A 26,992-nucleotide genomic window follows, 5' to 3' on the forward strand; every position below is an offset into this window, starting at 1 on the left:
TTTGCTGGATTTTGTGGGATAAGCTAATTTCAATCCAATTTGTGTATATATGTTGTACGTCTTACCTAAACTCAGCACCGTTCCTTAATATACTTTCGATTATTATACACACATTGAGTGGTAGCGTAATATATAGGTGTATATGACTTGTGTGAGGCGAAAATCTCTTGACAATAAAAATATACCGCAAGTCCACATGCTATTACTCTATAAAACAATTGACATCGCTGCATATTGCACTTTTACGTCACGACAATTTTAGAAGCATTTCGAGTTTAGATTCCCTTTGATGTACCCTTTACCCTTTTACAGTTGGAATGCCATTTGTGCCAAATTACAATTTATTGAAAACTTTCGTTGAGTCTCTTTCGAGTGTTACCCTTGATGAATGTTTTTCCAAAATGTCTTTCAGTTTTAATCGGCTTAGTTGTTCTTGATGTAGTAATGCACACAAATGTGCGATGATCTACTTTTGCTGTGTGCTGCGGCCGCATATCGTCTGCCTCCATTTTTCTTTATTTTATTCGACTTGCGTCATGACACTGAGCCTTTGTGGGGCCATGACACACAATGTTAGGTTTGAACCATTTGGGTAAACATTTAGATAAGATTTAGATTTCTATAAAAAAAATCGTGGCATTTAATAGTTATGACAAATTTGCGAGTTAAAAGAATAACAAACAAGAAAAAGTTACGAAAGAAAAATGGACTGATCCCGATAGCTGTGTAATCTGTTCGATTATTAATAGACCTGATGTACCATGTAACATTTTTTTTTTGCCGAATCCGGCAGTATTTATAGATTTTTTTTCTTTTACCGAAATATAATTCTGTATACATAACAAACATACATCCCTATTTTAAACATATATTGGAAATTGGCATAGAAAAAAAGAATGGAGAACTTCACGTGTTACATTCAAATGTACAATTTTTTATCCGTTTGGTACATGGGCACAACCATTCACCAAAATTAATTGGGTTATCAAATTAAAAATTTAATTAGAACATCCTATACAAACTTGTTCGAGTTGATACCCAGTCATACCCACAGATTGTAATGTATTTAAGCGAAAATCAATTCATCAATTAATTAATTATAAATTCCAATGGAAAAGTTGGTCTTTGAATGCTTACCTGCGGAAAAATTCATTTGAATTTTTTTTCAACGATTTACATTTATCTATATGTTGCATCCTTGATGGTCCAAGTTCCATTCCAACAAAAAAAAAAAACATCCTGAAATTCAAAATGAATCCATAGCTCTTCAACAGTATACCCAGTTGTTCGCCTTTGTTCCGTTTTGTGCTACAGAATGAAGTAGTAGGTAATAAAAAACTATTAAACGAATTCATTTCTCACAATAAAACCATTTTTTCGAAATTAATTTTTCGCTTCCAACAACAATATCATAATCTGCACGAAAGCATAAAGAAATATCTCTCTAAAAAAAATTTCTTCACTTTAAATACCTTTTGCATTAACGGCATAACTGGTATGAAAGCCGAGACACACAATACCCTCGCGGACATTAAACTGTTTATTAGGTGATGATAAAAAATTCATGACAATTCCTGCAAGTGAAAATATAAAAGGGTTCGAGAGTGTATTGTGTGTATGTACTTAGTATACTTTCCTCTTGCGTGCATGAGTCGTGCAATTTACATTTTCTTCAAAATAAAAAAATTGTGATTTAAAGCTGGTACCGTTTAGGTCCACATCATATATTATAAATAGGATGCTGAGTGTTATTTGGTTTTTCAAATGAACCACACCGCCTGCGAATCTTTTTCATGAGTACTCCTTTTCCCATTTTGTTGTTTATTAATCCTATACCCATGGTTATCTATTATATATGGTATATACGCCTGAAATACATCCACAAAAATAGCTGTAACTGTTCAGGCTCGCATGTCATGTATGTGTCAGAAGAAATGTCATCAACTCTGTAGCAGAGATGCACGTTATGTTGGCTCTGAGAACGTATGCGCCATGGGCTGAACACGCTATGAATAGCAGAATTTAAAAAATGAAGAATAGCGTGAAAAGTGTCAGGCCCGTGGTATGCGCTGATCACAATTTTCATTTCAGGTATTGGGACACAACCGCACAGTTTTGATATAAATTTAATTGAGAACTTTCGCAGTTTAAAAAAAATGGGGAGCGGAAAAAATAGGCCTTACGTCGTTAGGAAACATCTTGCGAGCTTTCTGATTGATCCGGTCAATTATCGCTTTTAAGCTATTTTTATTTACGACTCTTTTCGAGGATGTTATGTATACTTTTCTACAATGAAAGAATATAATGCTCTCAAGTACAGCGAAAAGCGTAGTACTAACAAGAGTACGGTGTAGATATAGGTTTTTCTGTTGTCTTTTTCTACAATGTGAACATAGTTGATAGGCCTCCGTTTTACGGCACAATTTGCCCTCAACCCAACATAAACAAAAACATTCTCGTCTCTATGCTACTTATATATAAAGGGGAAATGCTTTTATGTACTTAGTTTGTTGTGCTCAAGGGAGTTTTGTTCTTCTACGACCTGATCATGTACCAAACTTTTATATTTTTCAGTTAATTTTCATTTAGTTTTTGATTGAATTTATTAGAATGTCTTAACTGAATTAGTTCATTTCGCTGTTGTTTATCTCTTTTGACATGACAGAACCGCAATTGGAAACTATTTTCTTTATTGAAGGTGTACTTTTGAGACTAAATTGATGCCTTGGGATTTTGTTTGAGAGAATTTTTTTAAACGAAAAGTTTATCCATTCAATCGGCACGAATTTTTATTTGTAAATTTAATTAAAAAATAATTGGGTAATAACCTACAGGCATAGTCTACGTGTTGCAAATACTGAGGTATCGTTTTTTTTGCTTTAGTCTTTTACAAACGGCCACTTTGTTTTAAGTATCGCGTAATGTTTGATACCAAATCTTGTACTTCTTTAGTTTTATTATTATGTTTTCCTATACTGGGCCGTTCATTATAAGAGAACCCCAACTAGGAGAATGAGTTGGGCTCGTTTGACGTTTACAATAAATAAACAACGTCGACTTTACTCCAGGGCCTATTTTTGAGAAATTGATTTCCTAAAGCTAAAATTTTCCGAAATTTGCCAAAATTTTCCAATACTTGCTAGAATTTGCCATTAGCAAATTTGGCAAATTTCGGAAAATCTTAGCAAATTTTGGCAAATTAAGGCAAATTGTGGAAAATCGATTTCCCAAAAATAGGCCCTGTTTTACTCATCATAATTAATGAACCGTAGAAACGTAGCTTTACGAGTTATGCATTCAATTACAAGAACAACAAAAATCAAAACAAAAAAGGAAAGGTGACAGACAGACTTTGACTTATCCTAATTTTTCGAATTCTAAATGTTCTGTGTTATTGGTAATCGCTTAGCTCGGCCTAGGGTGTAGTTTATTGAAAAATGACGTTGGTTGTACCATGACGTAATCTGAAGTTTAAATGGAATTTGTATTAAACATAACTTGTGAGACACAAAATAATTGGTTACCATTGCGTCTAAAATTCAGATTACTAGAAAGATTACTACAGACGTGCTAGAAAATTATGAGTTTGCGCTATTTTTCGCTAATAGTAAGCTAACTTTATTTTATAGTTTAATCAATTTATATTTCAGTTGAGACTAACATCTTAGCATTTTTTCTGTTATTTCATTTATCAAGTCGAACCGAACTCTGTGATCAACAAAATTGCGTTAGAATGTTTTTCTGATTGGTTTTTTTATCACTAACATCAACAATAGGTGGCCTGAAGTACTAGATTTTGACTAGATTGTTTTTATGTTTCTATGTAAGTGCAAAATCTACTACTTCGAGTATTAAATTTGAACGCAGTTTTTGTTGGCTGTTAATTCTTATGTGGTAACGGTTCTACTTGATCCTTCGTATTGACTTAGTTTTCCTTTCCATCAATAGAATTTTCATTTACAATGAATATTGACTTAATACAAATTTTCTCTTCACAAATCACTAGACGAATTAGCCAATGCGATAACGGAGGCAGAATCGAAAGCACCAGAAGACCTAACAGAATACGACAAAATGGCATTACTTGGACGGCCTAAATCCGGTGAAAATACGAGGGCACAGCTTAGAATTAAAGAGAGTAAAGAATTTAAGGTAATTGCGGATTATTGAATGAATTTCCTTCTCTTGACCTTTCATAAAGTGATATTTTTTTCAATTAATTTTATCATAATTTGCACACAAAAGCATGTTGTCGGGGTAGGTATTTAACATTGCACAAATTAGTGATGCGGTAAATTTCACCCACTCGATTCGCCTAGAGTATATTTGTAACCCGATTCCCTATTAAAGTAGCGTAAATGTAGCCGTAATACCGAAAAAGAAAACCTGTACACCTGTCTGAAATATTTTTTCATACTTTGCGCCAGTAATTTCTTAGCATTGAATTAGACGAGCAATTCTGTTTTGTTTCAGTTTTTGTTCGTAATAAACAAAAAAGCATCCGTCTATATACTTAAATATCGTTATGAAATGCTGTGCTATTAATTAATAACAATGTGCTTGGTATTTAGCATAATCTAATTAAAATTTATGTTTCGAATAATGTTATACCGGTACAATTCATATCCATATCACAACACCAGTAATTAAATATTTCCATTGTTTATGTTAGTGAATTACCGACGATTCTATACGTTATTGTTTATGGTAATATTATCGGAGCTTTTGACATTGATTTATATGATTGTAACGAATAAAGATCAATGTTTATAGGGCAGAAAATATAATTAAGCCGAACCAAATGATTCAAATATGTTTGGGTAAAAATATGTCGAGTAAAAAATTAATTGTTTGTACAGTCAAAAATTTATGGAAATTCAACATCGACATAATCAATAAAAGCAACCCATTGTAATCAATAAAACGAACCGAAACCAAGTTTGATTAATATTGGGTTCCACTCGTAAAAGTATCACCTGAGTGGGAGGAGAATATGACTCCAGAAAATCGGTTGATACGTCCCTACGTCACGAGAAAATAACAAATGATTGTAATTGTTGCTGTGATTACTTTATGGCGCTCAGTTGCGAGCGAAAATTTATCGTATCAAAGATATATGGGCAATTCGATACATAATTTGTTTCTCGTGTGGTCTATCGTTGAGACGAGACACAAATAAAATAAAAAAAAGTTTGATTGTAAAAGAGTTGATTGCGATTGTCTATTTTCCGCACTAATTCCTAGCGTGCAAGGATTGTGCTTAAACTTAGTAAGCGCAAAATTAGAGAAGCTCCAAAAGGGGTCGTCTGTTCTAAATTTCATTTTATATCATGATGGACAGGATCTACGATATTGATCAAAACTATTAGTCAAATTTGTGAATCATCACTCAACTGCTGCAGACCCAAACCAATTCAGCCGGTTTCGAACTGGCACACTGTGCAGACGAGCTACTGAGTTAAATATCCCCTAAACTAGTGGCCTAGATTCTAGACGGGGCACTCTGGATACACATACAACCAACAAACCATCAGTGTCACAAAAAAGATTATTACATATACGGACAGACAATTCAATGACTCATCGTTTATACAATCAAGAGCACATAATTAGCGCCCTATTTATATTCAGTTTAGTGTAGTTACTGTTACAACTTGTCACAGATTGCATAATTTCTTCAATGATGATCAAATGAACCTATGTATCATCACATCAGCCTTTCTAATTACACATACACCGTCTAATTGCGTTACACAGCGCAATGATTTTTCATATCTTTTTCTACTTCCTTTTATCAATCCTAAACCTCATGGGATTATTAATTTTAGCTACATTCTCAATTCCTTTATCAGGTAACGCTTCGATATTGAGAATATATTCCATCATAAATAACATACATCTACATCTAATACCTTCTAGTGGATTCTATGTATAAAGATCACAAAAGGAATGAAAAACGAAGATAAATATCGCCTGGTGTAGCTTTTCATCTTTTGAGATTTTGTTTTCTTGATGACTTACTTATAGTATACATTGTATATGTTTCGCATTATGTACAGTTGTTGCCGTCAACACATAAAATATGAAAACATTTACGTGTTACTAAGTAACAATACACCTCTTCTATATCTGCGATCTGTACCATTATGCCGATACACATCCACAACAGACAACAGCCGAAAATGCCATAGAAAAATAAAGTTCGCATCGATTGTTCCGATGAACACGGTGTTTGTCGGTGGTGTGGTTTTGTAAAGAAGTCATGAAATACATGCTTGGGTTAGGATAACGACGGTTGCGAATGAGTGCGAGGAGTGAATGAGGAGAAATATAATACGCATTATAATATTGTCGTTTGAAGATTATGCAGAGATGTGAGTTTTATAGCAATAAACTCAACCTAAGCTCAGCTCTTCGTAGAATTATTTCTAAAAAAATATATTTTTTTTGAAGTGTTTTCATTGCATGCTTAATACAAATGGTAAATAAAATAAACATAAAATGACAGAAACAAATAATGACTACTTTCGATACAATCATTGAAGTGCTGTTTTTTGGTGTGGGATCGGAAATATGAGCCGATGGCGTGTGCGTAAGACGAAACCGATTTTTTGTACTTTGATGCAAAAATATTTTTTTAAAAATCGTCAGAATCACTTAAACGCACTAATGCGAAAAAGACATCCATCACAAAATCGAAATGACGAAAATTTAAATTTCTCGATTAAAGGATAAAAAGGAAAAAAGGATTCAACGTGAAAATTCAGCTTCTATTCTCGGTACATTGCCGTCAACCCAAGCATTGGACGAGATTTATTATCTTCTTTCGAATAAGAATAAAAAATAATGTTTTCCCCTGATTCTCCTGAATCAGGCCAGTTTCAATGGTTCTGGATAAATAGAGTAGGGTAATTTTTGTTAAGAATAGAAGCCACTCCATGGGTGGAATTTGTGTCATGTACAGGTACAAATTTAGGATTAAATAAATGTTATTTTGAAATACAGCACTGATTCTGGCACAAACATAGAAAACATTCGGAGTCTGATGAAATCATAGTTGGCACAGTTTTTCTTTCGTAAATATAGACTACTTGTTTTTGTTGAATGAGTCAAAACATACAGCACAAACAATCTTAAGCGGTAACTCTTATCGCTAAAGCCTCAAAACTTGTTTAAGAAAACAAAATCTCTTACTTCAATATTTTTTATAAGTAATAGGGTGGTTGTACCAATCCTCGGACACGTACCAGTGCTCGGACAGTTGGACAGTTAAATTAAATTAACTTCAAAATAACAAGAAATTATTGTGGTTTAGTATTTTGGAAAAATAATTTGAAGTATTTACCATCGGTTCATCGTAGTTTTCGATTCACTAGACACATTTTCTTTCTTTAATTAATGCAACAACATCACCACACAGGGCTAAAAGTTATGTTAGGAAAATTAGGATGAAAAGTGATCAAAACACATCGATTTTCTAGTTTTAAATTATTTATATTGCACTGTGCAATCGTTTTTATGAATTGTAAATGTTCAATTTAATGTAATTTTCACTCAAACACGACTTTTATTATTCATTGTAATAATTAACTCTTAACTAATTTCAAAGTGTCCGACGATTGGGTTTTCGTGTTCGAGCACACAAAAGTTGTAATTAAAAATAATTTAGAAACAAATATATCAATTAGGCAGATCCATCGAATCTCAATTAGATTTTTTTGTTAAGAAAAATACAGTCAATCCGATATAGCTGCTTATATTTTTATAATACCTGATCAAAGTCGAAAAAAAAGGTAATTGTCCCAGCACAACCACCCTAGTTACTGGAATAATCTAGAACTTAGACGTTGAAATGAAATTATAAGAGAAATTGAATTCTAAAATCTATTACTTCAATATTTTTACCAAACATTCCGTTACATAAGAAAATACTAGTCAGTTCTCAACACTTATTCTAGTCGTGCTTGCCGAAAGCAGATGACCTCAAGAAATATTCGTACCGTTTGGTTCCGACTATGTGCAAAGTACCATAACTACTATGCACAGATGTTGAAGTTTTGATGTTCTTTCTTCGTCCGAACAAACCATTAACTTTTTTTCATTTTGCATAGCGTCGACAGCGTCAATTCTAACGGGAAAGGTCATACTCATGTGTAAACACAATATATGTAGACAGCGCATGGTGTTTTGATGTGGTAGTCATATTTTACTAATTGTTTTAGACAATTTTTTTTTTTCATTAACACACCAACATTGACTTGCGCCAGTCTCACCAACATTAGGTAACTGACAGTGAAAAACTTTTGTGTTCTAGAATCACTCTTTATTTCCCTTTGAAGTGAGCCAAATTTCTCAACAAAACCATCTACATTTACTCCTGATTTAATAGTATCAAAGTTAAAAAAATCTGAAAAAACCGACTTCCATGAACTTTTTTTACTCTGGAAAATTTGGCTTTGATCGAATTTTTATATTTTTTAGTTTTGCTGTATTCCTTTAACCTTAACTTAAATATTAAAAGGAAAAAAGAAAAAAAAATTCACACAATCTGATGATTAAGAGTACCGAATCTTTCTGAAACTCAAAATTTATCTAAAAAATCGTCTTGGGCAAAGCATATGACATTAAAAAAAAACTGTTGATCTTAAAATTATCGGGGGACTAAGCTGAGTTGAATCAGCTGGGTCCAGAAGCACGACTTGCAATTTTTCAAAAATCGACCGACCCTAATGCTCAGAGCACAATCGTACTATTAATGTGAATTTGTATTCTTTTCTTTATTTAAATAAATTATAATTAAGAAAATTTTTTAGATTTTCGGTATCGGTAATATTTAGTTAGGTTTATTTGAAAAAACATTTTTGCAGAGTTTATGTCTTCATTTTATATCAGCACTATACGTAACTGGTGAGAACGGTTAATGTACCGCGCATTGAGTTTTCCAGTTGAACAGTTACACAAAAACGTCGATTAAGTCCAAATAAATACCAATTCAATTCTGATCAAATTTTTCCACAATTCACACAAACTCAGAGCGGTATGTGTTATGTTAAAAAGCAACTCTGAACCGCAATTGAACCCACACTTTGAGAAAATAATTTTTATTCAATCGACGTCTGTACAGTAGTTCACGATAAAGATTACCTTTTTCCTGTTTCTTTTTTTTAACTCCAATTTTAAAGTTATACATCCTGTATTAACATGGATATTCATTAAGTGTTGTCAACAATTTGTGATTTAAATTGCATATTGTACAATATATGTGTTTGCTTTTGTTTAAGTTCGACTTAGCTAGAAATTTGTTACTTATACAGACAGTAATTACATTTCCAACTTAGCTACATCATGAATTTATGTTGAAGCTTTTTCGGTTTGTTAAAAGTTTCAGCTATAAACATATAAATTCGTAAATCATTTGATTAAGATTATTGTATATATGCGAGGTGCTGTTGAAAATACACACAGCAAATATTTATATCAATCATCATCAACAAACTCAACTCGTTCGTACTGCAACAAGAAACCGTCAAATCGTTTTATTATGAATGAAGCTGTGTGTGACTTTCCTCTAACAGTGAAATGAGCTTATCTGCTGATCAAATATTCACTTTCATTAAACCTAGTTTCATTGTTGCTGGTCGTTTGGAAATATTAGGAAAATGGTGAAATATTCGTTCTGTCTCTACGCAAGCAAGGGAAAAAAATGTATTTGCACTTAGAGCTGTTTTTATGACGTACAATTTGTTACATCTCAAGAATTTATTAGAATTTTTGGTGACATGTTGCCTAAAATAATATGCCGAAATAAGTACACTTCTCATTTTTCATTTTACCCACAATAAATTTCTTTAAGAAACCGGGCTACACACCGAGATGGCGAAAAAGAATATACACACGAACAGAGTAAGACCATATAATTTCAGAAGTGTATAGGACAAGCTTCAAATTTAATTCTAACTTAAATAAATGTATGCATAAATAAAACTAAACTGACACATTTCTCTGTCGTATGGTTACCATTTATAGAAGAAAACATGTATCAAGTTGACGTAGTGTTTCAACCACCTCTAGGGATTATCATCAATGGCAATATAACGTGAGTTTTGTTAATAAAAAGTTAAATGTGTTGGGGATTTGTATTGTACAGAAAAGTGCTGTTAGGTAAATTGATTGAGAAAAACAAATACATTTCCCGGCTGGTGACAAATTGATTTTAACATACGTAGAACTGATACAATTTACATACACGAGAGAGAGAGAGAGAGAGAGCTCAGTCTGTGCAGAGCCAGCGGTGTTCGGTACTTCCCATCCAAAAGAAAACAAATCCTCGGATCAGCACCAAATTCCGTTTAATTTTAACAGGAACGTTATACACACACACACACACACACACCCGAACTTTATTGAATTCCATTAAGATAAAACATAAAGTAAAGTGCTAGTGCTGACGCTTTAGCATAAATGAAATAACTCGACAACGAGTACAACGTTTTATGAAACAGTATACCATGTTTTATGCAACGTCTTTTCGTAAATGTTGATTAATCCCGACCTACGATTAACTTTGATTGCATAATTATTAGACTGTACCATTACGCTGAAGCGAGGAAACTATCTTCTGCGTCTCTAAGTATAGCATAGCGTCGTCTTAGCGTTTCCGTTTATAACAGAACTAACAGCAATGCCATTTTTCTTCGAACAAGCGTGCGAACAAGATAGACGAATGAAAAATTCGCAATTATTTATCAGTTTTCCTTTCAACATTTTCATGGAACCGAATTTCTTTCGAAGCTTTTGTGGTTTCCAATAATCAACCATTGTCGGTGGTTACATACTACAATATACAACAGTACTTTCTCAAATCTCTAGTTTCGAGTCTTCACCAATGTAAGTTACCATTGCAGTTACCATGACCTGACCTCAGCCGATTTAGATTGCACCATATTTTCCGTGTGAGTGCAAGTTCTTTCTTATCACTTAGGTGAGACCGCAATGACGACCATGAATGTGGTAGCTTTAAACAAAAATTTGTTTTGGTTGTAGTCGTTACGCCGGCTTTGAGAAACGTGAACAGTTAACGAAATTTTCATAAACTGCTCAGTTTTCTCAGGACTGGTCAAACTGCTACAATCGAAAATATTAAAAAAAAATTAAAATCCAGCATTTAAAAAACGCCCAAATGTATGCTTTTCAGCAAACAACCAGTGCCTCTTAACAGATCCCTACAGGTAGTGCAGTATGTGCTTCATGTATGTGTAGTATGGTGCTAGTTATGGGTGCCAATGTGTTTTTACATGAAAATAATGAATCTTATGACTAAAATTGTGTTAATTTGTGGTGATTTTGTTGCTAACGCGTTATTAATTGTGGTTGTCTTACGCACACGATGTGCAAGCCAAACTCGTTTCGCTCTTATCGGAAATCTCACATCTAGTACGCAAAACAACCCCATTTACTAACTAGTTGGCAAAATTGACTTAAAGTATCTCACAATCCTTGGGATAATCCCTGATCACACAACTAGAGGGAACAAACAAACAATTTTCAAGGTCCAACACTTTCCTCTGATTTTGAGTTACATCCGTACTTTCTGCGATAACTAAACTTCTGGGTATGGTATATTTTACCACATAAAATGATACATTAGATCGTCTGAAATGTGGGCGTTCATAATGGTCTAATGCTAGCAAAACAAAACACTTAATCCTTTTTGAACGAATATGACTGTATCCTCGTCAAATCTTCTAAAGAAATGATGAATCAAATTTACGCACGAAATGTTTTCAATTTAATTCCGCTTCAATAGAGTTATATACACACAGAGATACAAAGTTTTTATAATCCAGACGACAATGAAACTAAAAATTGTTAGAAATTTCATTTAGATTGTTAAATGCCAAAACACTGGTCTGGGTATGTACAAATGCACAATTTACAAACGTTTTCCGATAAACAAAAACGAAAACAACGAAACGAAAACAAAAACTTTATCTAACATGCAATATCAGCAAAATGATATATGGTTAAAGTTACAACCTGAGCAACACATTACATCCGCTGTGAACACAACTTATATACCTCGACTTTGATACTGTTTACATTTCCAATTTTACAAGTTTTTTTTTTCTGTTCTCTTTAACTTTCGTGTTATTGGAATAAAAGCATAAATAATTTATTTTTTAAAGTCTAATGATTTAAAAAATGTTTGGTGAAACCATTTCCGACGAAAAGGATATATTTCCTCATATATAAGCTCATGAATTATGCATCGCAAGATATATATAACTTGGAAGCTTTAATATATCGACGAAGACGAAAAGAAAATATCTCATTCGACGGAGCAGCTTCACATAATACATAAATCAATGCTATTCAACTATGGAAAAAGAATAAGAAGAAGGTGCTCGGCAACTGAAGGGTTCTTATATCTTTGCGATAATAATGGTTTAGTCAATTACATGTCGATGAGTGGAGTATATTTTTACGAATAAAATATTTCACATTGTGAATTCAAGAGACCAATAATTTGTTCGAGTGTTTCGTTATTTTTTTTTTTTATAAAATGAAAATAGCGAAGTGTAGTGTACCTTTCAGCACATAAAGCTCTCAATTGTGTGTCTTTTCTTTCATGATTAATACATGAGTCGTTCATAGATCGGTTTAGGGCATCTTCACAAAACTTCGATTCCTTTGATGGTTTCACAACGAAGGACAAGGACAACTTGGACACACATTTGACCAGCTAAGAGAAGCCTTATATCTGTAGTAGCATTACATATAAACTTGTATAGTAGAATGAAACCAATGTTTACCACTTAAAATCGATGTAGAAGTTTCTTCCTTACGGTAGCACCCCGTGGAAATGATTCATTCTCATTTCTGTAGAGTTTTACGAGTAAAATAATTTGAGTGCTGTTGACTATTGATAAATTTCCCAATCGCAACGCACTTCAAGCAATATTTCTCAGCACTGTCACTGGTTGACATGTCGGCAAGTCGGTCTACATCACTTTGTAAGAGCAATATTTTCATGGACAGCTTGATCGAAATTTTCAATTTGTTAACAAATGATTCCTTTTTTAAATTTTGGAGGTCAGAAGTGCCATCGCTGATTTTTGCTGGAATGACAATCTATAAACTTTGAACATTGAGAATTACTTGAATCGACAATTTAAATTGCCCGTGAGTATTCAGCCTTAGGAATAAATTAATAGATTTATACAATATTGTTGTTTATTCTCAGCTTCTCTTTAAGAAACGACATTCATTGTCACTCAAACATGAGAGGTAAACAGCTAGTGAAAACGTTTTTGAAAATCGTTATGGAAAATCTCGTGATATTCAAGATCTTTCAATTGATTTGATTGATATAGAAACGCATTCCAGTCTAGAGCCATTTATTCTTTAGCCAACCACTTGGCTAAGAAAACTTCATCATACCACTTGTGAGCTGTATATCTCGCAATGTGTCCCGAAAGGCTTTTGAAAACCTATTTTCCAGGCTTGAAAGATATGCCGAAAAGAAAATCTAACCGGTGTAACGGCTTCTATACAAAGTTTATTTATTAAATTTTCATTGCCCAACCGTCTAATGTGTAAATTTGTTGAAGACTCTGCAATGAATTTTCAAATTTGACAGAATCAATTCAACTACCCATTTTTTATCGTATTTATCATCTAACATACAATACACTGAACAAAGTTAATATCGTAAGTATATTATGACACATGTTGCATCATTCCATCAATTTCAAAATTTAATAGAAATCTCTGGATATACACTAGACATTAACCCCAACCTAATATAGTCTTGTCAAATATGATAGATGGAATCCTTTTACCCATGTCATGTCTTTGTTATGTTAGATTGTGACAAATGGTTTCGGTTTGACAACTATTGAAATGGTCAAAAAGAATAGCAAACAATAAATTATTGCAATGGTTTTGTGTTCATTTACCTTTTGTGTTGTGGTGTATTTGACTTGGAAGCAGCTTTTGAAATGGGATTTCTTTTTTTGTAGAGAAATCAGATTTTTCACGAGTGTTACACTAGTACGATATTTTTCATTGCGAAATTCCGGGACACAAACCTAAATGGTTCGTAATGAAGAATTTCGTATTACGGGATTTCGTCAGATCTCGTATTACGAGAAATAGGAATTTTTTCAAATTGAAGCGGATGCCGCAAAATGTTCTTTTCCGTGGAAGGCTTACAGTTTGCTAGTAACTAATTTAAGATTGCAAGACTTAATTCGTGTGGTAGTATCTAGTCAACATAAAAGCTGGGACAGTTTTAGTGCGATATTCACAGGCATACAAATCGGAATTTCTATTGGGAACAACGTAAAATGCTTGGACGGTGACCACTTTTTAATTGCCGCATTTATCAGTCAAATGTGTAACATTGAAAAATAAAACTGCGAATAAGCCAATGACATGCAAATATTTGCAAGTAACTCGAAAATATCGGAAAATCACTGTAATTTGCTTGCATGTCATTTGCACATATTTGCATGACATTCGTACGTATTTACGTATGATTCTCCATGCAAATGAAACGCAAATTTCTAACTCGTTTTCGATTATTTATCTTTTAAATTGCATTTTTTTGGTCTTTGAGAAAATTGAAGTCACCAGTAGTTGGGTGTGGGTGTGGGGTTTGAAGAACTGAGACATGGAGTAATACGAAACTGGGCGTCGAAAAGTCGTCAATACCGTTGAATTTTTTTTTATTTAAACGAGATATAATGTATCGTATACTTATATACATCACTATTATAGTGATGCATGGTTGTATATGTATATATATGTATGACCAATAAGCTACACATTTTCATGTTATTCAACTAATGAGATTTAAAGCTCGTTACAATTTGGTTTCTATTGGTTCAATTGAATTTATGGGGTTGTATGATGATCTGTGAGCTTACCCATTTTTAAAATTACTTTATTACTGATGGGTCGATAGCATAATAAATGTTGTCCTGCTGTCTATCAACGATATACAACTTTAAAATCAGTACAGGACAGCAGTAAAGATTGGATTCAACCTAGATATTTATTCATATTAAATAATACAAATGTCATTCACTGAGTCGACGCTCCCAGTTATGTATTAAGAATATTTTGTGTTACAAACCTAAATAGCTTATGACCTACCATGCGGGTAGGTGGAAACCAGATTTATTGATATCGTCATGTTTATAATTTTGGTTTAGCATCTCAAGTTATACAATGCATGTTCGTGTGCTCGCAAAACGGGTGTGTTTTCACATCATTTAATTACGATTTACGATAACGACATGAAAAAATAAATAAATTAAACTTTCGGTACGAGAGTCTACTTTACTTTCAATCAACATTATGCCGCCATTTCTTTTTCAAAATTACATTTGCTTGTTTTTGCTGAAAGTTTTACAGACAAATTGAAGAAGATGAAAAAAAACCAACAGTCTATGTTTGTAGAGGCCATAAAAATGTTGAACTTTCAAACTGAAAATAGTTAATAATTAATTGAGTGCACTTACAATGTATATTTCCGACTCAATTTTGTAGACTGCATAATAACAGTAGAACAGACAGAGAGCCCACGTGCCCATTTTAGTCCATTGGCTCTCTAGAAAACTGTCGGCAGATCGAAGTGAGGTGGTAAGGGCTACAACTCGCGAAATTGCCTGAAGTCTGCCGTCCACATCAAGCACGTAAATACCTATTTAGTGCCTCCTGTACATCTCAGTTACATTTCATCGCAAGGAAACAGATTGTATTCAACCAAATCTGTACAAATTTGAAAACAAATTACTTTTACCTACATGCGTCGAAAACCGTACTTTTCATGTTTCAAGGACTTCTTTCAACGCCCTCAGCATGCAAAATCCATTACTTAGCTCTGGATAAAAAGATGAAAAGTAGAGTTTTCGTGTGTTTATTGACCTCGGCTTCGCCTCGGATCAACAAATTTCACACGAAAACTCTTTTTATCCTTTGTAATGTAAAATACTATTTCTATGTTGTGAAAGCTGTACAGTCAAAGGCAGTCAATTTTCAGCATAAATTTGCTTCAGCTGTTTTTCAGCTGATCCACACATACTATCAAAACTGGTTTTCCTTGTTCATACGGTTGAAGCTGCTACACGCACGCGCATGATAGTGGTAAAACCGTATAAAGACGTATAAACGGTTGTGATTGTTTGTATGGATCAGCTGAAAAACAGCTGAAGCTAATTTATGCTGAAAATTGACTGCCTTTGACTGTATCTTATGTACAGTTAATAAAGTTCAAAAAATAAAAGTGTTCGAACAGGTGGGCTCTCGGCCTAAAAAAAATCATAAAATTGTAATTCAAAATCTCATAAAACCAAAGTGTGTTGTCTTGCCTGATATTTCCACAAAATGAATGTTCAACTGCGGCAGAAAAGTAATATAAAAACCAAAACTAATATAAAACATTCAGCATTCAAAGTTTTGTAGGCGAAATCAGATTAGCATAACTTAACAACCGCATTCGCAGACAAGACAGAAAATAAAATCTGATGATGCTTGCTAATGTGTAGCAGTCGGCTGGATATTTTCCGAAATGAATATGCACTTCATCCTCATAAATTTCGTATACAAAGTCACTCGCAACGTATTGCAAAACTGTAGAGTTCACTTATACATGTGGCTTTAGGATACATCCAATAAATAACGTGAACTAAGCTGTGGAAATGTATATAAATCTCTGCTTATCTTATACACACCGTCGAAATGCGGTCTTTCAACAAAAAGCTTTTATCTACCTGGGCATAGAGGATGATAAATCAAAATTCCCTAAAACAAAAGGAGCTCTCAACTTCCTCATTCTATTTTTTTTTTAAATTGGTTTCCGGTTTTGCGAGTTCTGAGCTTGATGTTGTCCACGCTTATAACACGTACTTTGTAAAGCTTTGAAAAAGTTTTGATGCGATTTCAGAGAAAATATTTCTCGTTCAGCTTGCTCTGATATCTCTGATTTTCAATCTGTTTTAAAAAGAATGTTTTTTCAACTTTAAAACTTTTTCCATGTACAAAAATACTCTTCTGACATTCACTCACTCGATTATTCTGCTTCCTAACAGAGTCTTTCTATTTTAAAATAAATCGAGAAAAAAACGAGAAACCAAAGAAATTTGTATTTCAGTTCATGATCCTAGACTTCGTTTGACATTTTCTGCGAGAAAAGCAATGATATAACTCAATGCATATTATTCCTTTTTTGAAAAAGAAACTCGAATGAACAGCACTAAAAATTGTGTCCACTTGAACAATCCTAACAATTTAGTTTTGTCTGTTCTCATATAAAGTTTACAAGATTAAAAGAATAATGTCAATGATGCTACAGTTACTTTTCCTCCGTCAGTACAATGTCACGTGGCACAAGAAATATTTAAAAATTTGAAGAAGAAATGAAAAAACTTTTTATGCTGTGCTAACATCTGTTATTAGCCTGAAATTCGAGAAGACTTTTAATTTGACGGAACGTAATTTCTTCTTGCTCAAAATGACAATTTAAATCTGCGATGAGGAATTTCTTACATACAAGGGTTCCTCCCAATAATTACGCCACTTATTGCAACTCCAAGTCTAGTTGCTCCACTCACTTCAGCGTGACATCGAGAGATTTTGTACTTCGGCTCGTTGAAGTGAAATAAAACCTATAATATGAGTGTACACTCTTACAAATGGCATAATTAGTAAGAATACTGCAATCATCGCTATGGTTGTCTCGGTAGTATTGAGTGTACCGATAGAAAATGATAAATGATCTATAAAACGACCAGTTTATCGGTACTTTAGTACGTTTTATCGGTAAAAAGTTATCGGTACTTGGGAATTTCGCTATCGTTACTTGGGAATTTCGCTATCGGTACTTTATTATTTTTTATTTTTTATTAAGGTACCGATTGTTTATCGATTATTTATTATTTTTTATCTGTAGTTTTGAATTAATTTATCGGTCGAATATAATATCCCCAATTTAATAGTTTAATTTGTAGGCAACATTTGTTTCGTTGAGCGATTGTCGTTTGATTGAATTGAGTGTTGATACCTCGAAAAACTAGAAGATTTTCAAAAAATCGTCTTGGGCAAAGCATAGCACATTTTTGAAAATATTTTTTTTTGTCCTAAAATTTTCTTTAGACTTCGCTGAGTCGGATCAGCTAGGTCCAGAAGCTCGGATGGAAAATATTCAAAAATCGACCAACCCTACTCTACATCTACATATACAACCATCCTAGATTTTTTATGAGTCGATTCAACCAGCTGTGTATTTGTGTACACGTCTGACAACCGATTTTTTTGTATCTAGCCTGGTTGAGGCTCGAACCACCGACACTGACAACTCAATCGAATATTGGAAAGCAAACGTGCTAACCATTACGCGGAACTCCTTCCTGTCACATAAGGCTGTTCATCTGTTATCGATAACGACGACAAAAGTATAATGACAAGCTCTGGGTTATATGGTCCTTTATAATAGTAAAATGCATCTTATAAAAAAATGAAGTACTAGATTTAAAATAAATTCTTTGATCAATGGAAGTAATAGACCCGATAATAGTACTGGTCATATGTTTGCCGTCTGTAAGGGTTGAACTGGTGGCTTAAGCACCTTAAAGGGCTTTCACTTAGAAAACACATTTTTGCTTTTCGTTGATTGTCAAGCGTTGACCTATTTCCGAGAAATCTATCAATTTACCGACAGTCTATTTCAACATATTTTCGATTCTATTGGTGGAGACTACAAATCCACCAATTGTTCAATTTGAAATAACAACAACCAAAATTTAATTTTTATTAACGGAAATTGATTTTTTTTCTTTTATTATTTTTTCGGATCACCTACATTTCTTCACACTATATAACCATCTATCTTATTAGTCACTGAATTAACAATTTCAAATATAAACACTCCCGCCGTCGAGAGAACGTAAATGCTGGAGTATTTTTACAGACAATATAATGTCATGGTATAAATGTTTACATAAATTTTCGTGCCTAAGTTATTGAGACAGGTGCTGTGGCCAAAAGAAATTTCATTCAAACGATAATTCAACCTACCAATAAAATTTGGTATTGTGCAAAAGATCGTTATTATCAGGCGAACAAAATATAAGAAAAAAAAAATCGCGTTTTTAATTGAATCGAGTGTGCTTAACAGTCGTGAGATTCTATTATTAAATTTTCTTTTCTTTTTTATACAACGACGACACGAACACATGAATTCGTTTTGTTTGTATATAAACATTTCGAAAGTAAATCGAAAATTCTACCATTATATTAGCCTCGATATTAGCTTAACTATCGTTTGTTTATTGCCATTTATTTTATTTTAACCAACCAATTGATATGTTCTCCCCTTCCGAATATCTAATTAAATATATTTTACTACACACTTACGCAAACAGAAAGTATATATAAAAACTGTGAAATATTATCTAAACGTAAATCGTAAAATACGGATTAACCAACTATCTTTACGCCATCTGCTACTGATAACGAAATGTTCGGCATTTCTTTTTGTAATCGTACAAATGGTTCTGTTTACGGTTCTATCGAAATAAAAAGCTAGAAAAACTTCAATCGATATCAAACCAAATAGTCTTAGCAAACATGGGGTAAAAAAATATCGCGACCGAAAATGTTATCGTTTTTGTCTAATTAATTTAACACCACAGAGCAGACAATAAAAGATTGAGGCTTAACAAACGGTTTGTATGGTCTTACATAGGATTTGAAATTAGATTTATAGGAGAATGATGTTTAAAAACTAGGGACAAAATGTAATAGAATTTTCCCCAAATGTATTGTCCCTTGGTGCATGGCGCTTTTTTCACGTGTAGTACACATTAATGTACACAATTGTGTACCAACTTTATTCTCACGAAGTTTACACTGTAGTGGTAAAAGTTAAGTGGCTTCACATGTAAGTGCTAGTGCTAGAGAATGAAGTATTAGTGGCGTCTCTACTGGCCAATTCACTCGGCGAATTTAAAAAAAAAGTACTATGTTGTGTACTTTGACCTATTAGGGGCATTTACATTTTGTTCAGATAATATTTCTTAACAGAGTCTATTATAAGAACCAGGCAGTAGCGCTGATTTGACTAGAGACCTGAATAGTTAGTAGCCATATATTTTTTGCGAATACAATTTTTCAACTTATGTCAGTGTTCATTTAAGCTCATTTTCATTCAGCGTATTAGGTACTCATTTGACGTTTCGAAAATGAACCGCTACTGCCTGGTTTATTTTATTCTGCCGTGTAATAAGTTATAGATTTCATGCACATTTTTAGAAGTCTTTATCGTTCCCAGGATGGAAATTTCCTATAACTATATTAACTTTTGAATGTCCACGCTTACTCGTTCTATCAAATATGATGTTAAGTGCTTTTCAAATGTAATTTCCTAGAATTTACTTCCAACTTTTTTAATGAAATCTAAACCTATTTTTCCAATTACTCCAGTTGTTTCGGTTGCAATGGGGATGAAAATGAATTGATCGGTTAAATTTTTCTAATGATTGGATCTATTACTTCATTTGAAGTGTATTATTTTCAGTCAATAATTTCGCATTAGTAAGAACGCATTAGGAAGGGCATGTCGTTTATTTATAAAGTTGTTTTCGATAACAGATGATATCCGTCTTTTGGAATGCAGCGATCATTAAAATCTGTTACTTCATTTGTTGAAAGTCATTTTTTCCTCAATGGGATTTGACGTATATTTGGCTATATAAGACCTCATTAAGCGAATAGTGATGGTGCTTTGTTGTCGTTACTCTAGATTAGAAAACAGATGATTGTCCTTTTGAAAACCGGTATTCTTTGGTCGAAACTCATTTGACTGGAAAAAGCTGTTTCTTCGGTTCAATTTGTAACACGCAATCAATCACCAACTCGAACGACATTAATGCAAATAAATTGAAAAATGTTTCATTACTTAGACGATCCAGTACGCAATAAATTTTAATCATTTTTGTAACCAACTCACCTCTTATATATATATACATTTTGACTGTTATTTTTCCATTCGTTTCCAAGAAGTTATACTTATTGTCTGTTGGTACACATTTTATTCCGTGTTTCGTTTTTTTTTTCCTCTTGCAATATCATATGCGACAAAGAAACATAAATAACGAGACGAAGACATGGGAACACGATCCTAAAAAAAGATTATATTGAGCTGGATTACGAGAGATCAATAAAAAGTTTTTTTTCATCGTTTATTTTCTATGGGATTCAGCCATCCAGCATCATATAACGGTTGTTGCGATGTCTTGAAATGAAAGCATACATAACTTTCGGCAATATAAACAAAAAAAAACTTGAAAACCATCAATATTATTTTCATATTTTTCTTTTTCCAAAATTCGTATTCCACTTTTTCTTATTTGCAGATAACTCTCATAAGATTCTTATGGCATTGGCTTAGAATTTGTACATTCGTTTGAAAAGTGTTTTCTTTTAAAAGTTTCGTTGCGGAATAGGTTTTTTGTGTCGATTTTATTGGTGTGTGGAGGTGTGTTGTCTGCATTCAAGGCTTCCTAATATTGGAGTAAATTATTACTTCCAAATCTCCACATATTTTCTAGTTGAATTTCAAATTTTCTTCATTAGAAAATGAATTATGGATTTTTGGATGAAAGCTTAACAGCCATCATATATTCAGCTAAATAACATTAATCCAAACTATACACTTTCTGTGATACAATACAAAAATTGCACCATTATTGTACCGAGGTCATGTTGTTTTGGTTTTCATTTTCAATTTCAATTCGGCTGAAAATTAAATTTTCAGTCACTTCATTTCTCGGAACTTCAACATTTAAAAAAAAAAATGGTAGATGCTAGGTGCGAATACAGTACGGTAGTTTTTAAGGCATAAGTAACAATAGCTGAGTTTGTTCAGCTGGTCAATATTGTAACTATTGATTTATGTTTTTATGATTTACGACAGTACAATAGGGACTAGCTGTTGTTGGTGCATATAATAATTTAAAAAAATTATTATTTTTTGTTGGAGTCCGGGAATCTTGGGACATGAGTTCGAGTGAAACAAGGGTGACGAGCACTCAATTTTGACTAAAGTTACTGAGATTACAAATAGATACGATTGCTTTGTCTCTATGTGCTATGTTAATCTCCAACATTTTCGATAAGAAAGTGTCAGGTGGGACAACTGTTCTTATTTACAAACACTTGTGTGTTACAATCGCATGTTGTTTTATGGCAGAAGATTTCTCCGATCTTCAATGCAAATTTTAACTATTGCAGAATATTCCATATCGTCACTGTAAGAGAAAATATGCAACATTATCGGCAACTACGTAAAAAATATGTGATAGGTGTCTTCGCAGGCTAGTGTTCCATTATAAAGCAACATGTATGTCAAGAACACTAACATTTCTGAGCCGAGATGAAACTTCACAAACTGATGGGACAGAGCCTAATACGAAAACTGTTATCTTTCAACACTACACAGTTTTAAGTGCACCTAAATTTCCCCTAATACTTAATGCTAATAATTTTTCTGGGAGTTTTATTTTTGAATTTTCATTTCCGAAGTACATCCATAAATAATAATGCGGTTTAGCCACAACCTTCCTCATATAGATTCTTTTCTGGTGGAAAATTGCCATTCATTTTAAATAAAAGATCACAATTTATACGAATTTGAATTTTCGAAGAAAAAAAAATCAATTTCCCTAATGGGAAACACAGGAAAAACATGAATATGAACACATTATATCCATAAACATATAAGTCGAATATAAAAAGAAAATATTTCCACTATAAGATAGATGTTCAGTTATTTGTTATAAATGTATTTCAACCCTTTTTCCTTGGATAATAATAAGACGAATAACCATGGTTAACGTTATACTTCGTATAAATTGGCAATTTGTTATATTCTCAACATTTCTCAGGCTTCTTTTACAAGTTTATTACACGAAACGTGATTAACTCAATGATATAATTTGGTTATTTAAATTCTGTTGATGCAGACAATAAGGTGAAATTGCTGGGTAGTTAAAGATTACGATTTTGAAATTTTTATTTTACAAATTTATGTGTCAAAAAAGCTTTGAAGATATTAAACTTTTGCCGTGGTGTAAATATTTTTGTTGGGGGTGCACAAATTCATAAAATACAAACCGAAGAGCTGAGCCAGCTCAGCACTTTCTCCATTTTTCTTAAATGTAATATTTAATGTCTTTTTATCGCTAAATGTGATCAACACTTGAAAATAGCCAAGTTTCAGTGGCGAAAAATTGTCGATGGTCGATAAAGGATTTAACTTTAAGCTTCTAATTTCACTTACAGAATGTGAAATGTGTTGAGAAATTGATTGTGAAAAATTGGCATGCACGTACACTATAAATATTATTTTTTTCGGGTACAAAGTTTATGAAAACTGAATTTGCATTTTTGCCTTCCTTTTTGCCATTTTCCTCTTGAAAATCCATTCATTTCGACTAATTTTTTTTCATCTCTTTGTTATATTTTTTTTCTGTACGCTCAATGTACACACGAATCTTTTATCAAAACGAACTTAGTTTGGCTAGGCTAATAGACGTTCCCATTTTAAGCAAACATATTTTTTTTTCCATCACTGGTGAATGGTTTATGTATTACGCATACCAAATGTTCGATAAAATTATTATTTGGAGCGTGGCTGCTGTAGCACATTTTCGGTAAGAAAAAAAAACGCTAAATGAGAATGGAATGAAAATGAGAAAATGATTTTTTTCGGTCTATAAATTTCCGTCTAAAAAGGCATTTAACAAACATTATAATAAATATTTGCCTTTCATGAAAGGGTCAAAAATAAGAAGGATGTACGACCGCACAGCACATGATTACATAATAAACATGACCGTCATTATGATACAGATGATTGTAAAGATGAAAAAACATTTACGAATTTCGGAAATAAATGTGCAAAAACTTTGTCAGCCTCATTGTATTACCGTTATCATCATGTTATTCTTATAACAAAAAGATCCACATTTTCCGTAGAGCTTCCTCATTTCGGCCAACTAAACAGAAACGGACGGGTATATTCATTTCGAAAAGCGAAATGTTTCATAAATTGTTCCATTCCGTTGAATTTCCCAGAAATTTGATGGTTTCATTATTATATTAATTTGAATATTAATACATTTCCATACAATTTAATTAATTCCCATCACAACCTTTGCCAACGTTGCCATTCTTCTAAACATATATATCTAAGGACAATTTTCATTTTATTGTTTGATAAAGATAATTCTTTATTACATGTTAAAGTGAAAGTCAGACAGCGAGCGAGCGAAGACTTTTAAATTAATGAAATTAATTTAATTATTTTTTTTTGTTTCATTTCAGAACACTGTAGACAAGCTGGTACAAAGGGCGAACGCTTCTCTGCTTATCGGCACATCATCGTGGAAAGAACAGTTTATGGAAGCATGGACAGTTAGCCCAGGTAAATGATTGTAATTATTCGGTTCAATCTGAGCTAAAAAAAAGATTGAAAAATTCATTGATAATCCGAGGATCATCCGTAAATTCCGTTCTCCATAGCACTGCTCTTAGCATTAACATAAAAACTATTCAGGGGCTGATGACTTGATAGATAGATGACTTGTTACATAGCACTGCTTCTAGCACGAACACTCATTTTTGGAACGTCAAAAAGCCTCCAAATTTTCATATATGTATGCGTGTACGATTGCATGTATTGTGTGTTTTTATTCACACCAGGAAATCATCGCTCCTATCTGTACTTATTTTGATTGAATTTGCTTACGAATATTTCTTATGTTCATGCTAGTAGCAGAGCTGTGCTTGTTATCGTTGCTTGAGTTAAAACAGACAATTCAAACAATCTCAAGCGGTAGTTTTTATCACTAAAGTATCCAAGCTTGATAATTCAGTGTATTCAGTATTAGTGCTAGGACCTGTGCGTTCTCCTTTCTCGAAGTATGTTTTAATCCGTTCAATCCCTCTGAATCCCCTTGATAAAAAAAAATTAAATTTAGTGTGGGGAGTCAAGAAAAAAACACCAAAAATCATATTTCTGAATGAAGGAGTATTACACATCTATGAACGGCTTGGTTCCGTATTGTTCTTGTCGACAGAACTACAATGAAAGTGAGGATGTCTCTGTCTTGTGGTAAGCCGATAGATGTAACAAAATGTTACTTCAGAAGCTTACAAGAAGATTACAATAAAGTTGCAAATTCGAACTAAATGCATCTTCACCTTCGTTTTGTCGGAAAAGTTTTTCCGGTTTAAAAGTTTTGATAATTGCCCTCTTCCGAGTATTTGCTGTCGAAAAAGTGTACAAAACTTTACATAAAACAATGTTCTCATCGTTTCAATTGTCCCCGACATTTGCCACTAGTAATCCATTTTCTCTAAATACGAAAGCATTGTGCTCAACAAATTGTGTTACAAATCAAAAGTTTAATCGAACACCCTAAATGTGCCTTCGAACGTAGAGAGCGTGAAAAAACTTTATATCATCGGACAGGTCTAAATTCTCCCAGAGTCGTTGACAACACAAATTCGTTTAATCAAATTTCAAACACTTATTCTGCAGAAAACTGTAATCCACTGAACTTTAGTTCTGCTTAAACAAAACGAACTTTTTTAGTTGGAAATTATTATTTTGGATTAAATTTCAAAATGTTTAGCCATTAAATGTGCACGTATGCATTCTACCATAATTTTCGCTTGCAGTGTCTCTAGCACAACTTTTCCATTAGCAGAACTTTAGCATTTGTAAAGGATAAGAAAATACAGAGCGCAGCTAAATTTCCGAATATATAAATTAACGATCAACCCGAAATTGAGATGCATGGAATTAAATTCAATGATATTAGCATTGGATGTATATATGTACGTATATACAGTACACATACAGTTCTATGACATCGAATTGAATAAAAATTTCGGAATATATAGCTCTTTCTTGGTAATTTTTCGAATTTCAGATCTATAATGAATAGCGACGAGAATGAGAACGGAAGGATTAAATTTAAATTTTGAATGGATTATCATGCATTTTTAGCAGTGCCGCCATAACATGTTTAACGCTCTTGGTGTCTAATATTCCGCTTTGTGTGTCAAATTCGTATTGTATTACCGAAACATTTTCAAGGTTGAGCTGGTTCGCATTTCTTTTGACACACTGCACTATTACATAATATTGGAATTTTTCCCCCAATTTAAAAAAAAAATGGAAAATTTTGGAAAATGTGGGAACGTTTGAGAAAATTGAGGAAAGTTTTGGAAAAAGTTTTCCTCAAAAATAGTCCCTCTGATAAACTGATATGCACACACACAGGCTCGTACTGTATTATAGTCGAACATATTTTTTGTCAATTTTTCAGAATTAAAATTTCTAAAAGCCCTGATTATAATAGTTTGTGTAGAGCACCAATATCATCAAAACGTACAATGTGCTTATAGCAACTAATGTAAATACTATTTTTAGGCGATGACAATGACAGCCGAGGCGAAGACGAAGATGAGCCATCACCAAGCTGCGGCGATTACATAATGCATTTCCTCACACTGTTCTGGAAAATCATATTTGCTTTTATTCCACCAACAGGTAAAAAAGTTAAATTCATGTTCTACACAAACCATTTCATCACTATACAATTCACTTCACTTAATTTCGATTGATTGTTCCATTTTCGACTTATTTAAGCGAAAAGAAAACGTACAAATCTAATCTGAACGAAGAATAATTTCCACTTCTGATTGATCAAACTTTGACTTTCCTATTTTCCGTATAATTCCGTTATTTCATGCTCGAGACATTATTTTCCTCTCTCTCTTTGCATTTCCATTTCCATGAATACACAACACCAGTCCCACCTGCAAAACTTGTGTGAATAATCAAATCAAATGGCAAATCGAAGTGAAGTGTCTTCTTACGATTGTGCCGTTTGTATTATTTTAGCCCGAAATCAAA

General features: G+C 33.1%; 1 protein-coding gene across 2 annotated transcripts in view; it reads left to right on the forward strand.

The window, feature by feature from the left end:
• LOC119067171 (sodium/calcium exchanger 1) overlaps positions 1-26,992 on the forward strand; it is a 96,958-nt gene that overhangs the window by 59,334 nt on the left and 10,632 nt on the right. The window contains exons 4-6 of one of the 2 annotated variants that reach the window (XM_037169984.1): positions 4,007-4,152; positions 24,391-24,490; positions 26,507-26,626. In XM_037169984.1, coding sequence (XP_037025879.1) covers positions 4,007-4,152; positions 24,391-24,490; positions 26,507-26,626 — 366 coding nt within the window. The remainder of the gene's footprint in view (positions 1-4,006; positions 4,153-24,390; positions 24,491-26,506; positions 26,627-26,992) is intronic. The other variant, XM_037169985.1, reaches the window with a different exon arrangement.

This window comes from Bradysia coprophila (assembly GCF_014529535.1).
Source record: "Bradysia coprophila strain Holo2 chromosome X unlocalized genomic scaffold, BU_Bcop_v1 contig_12, whole genome shotgun sequence".
NCBI lineage: Eukaryota > Metazoa > Arthropoda > Insecta > Diptera > Sciaridae > Bradysia > Bradysia coprophila.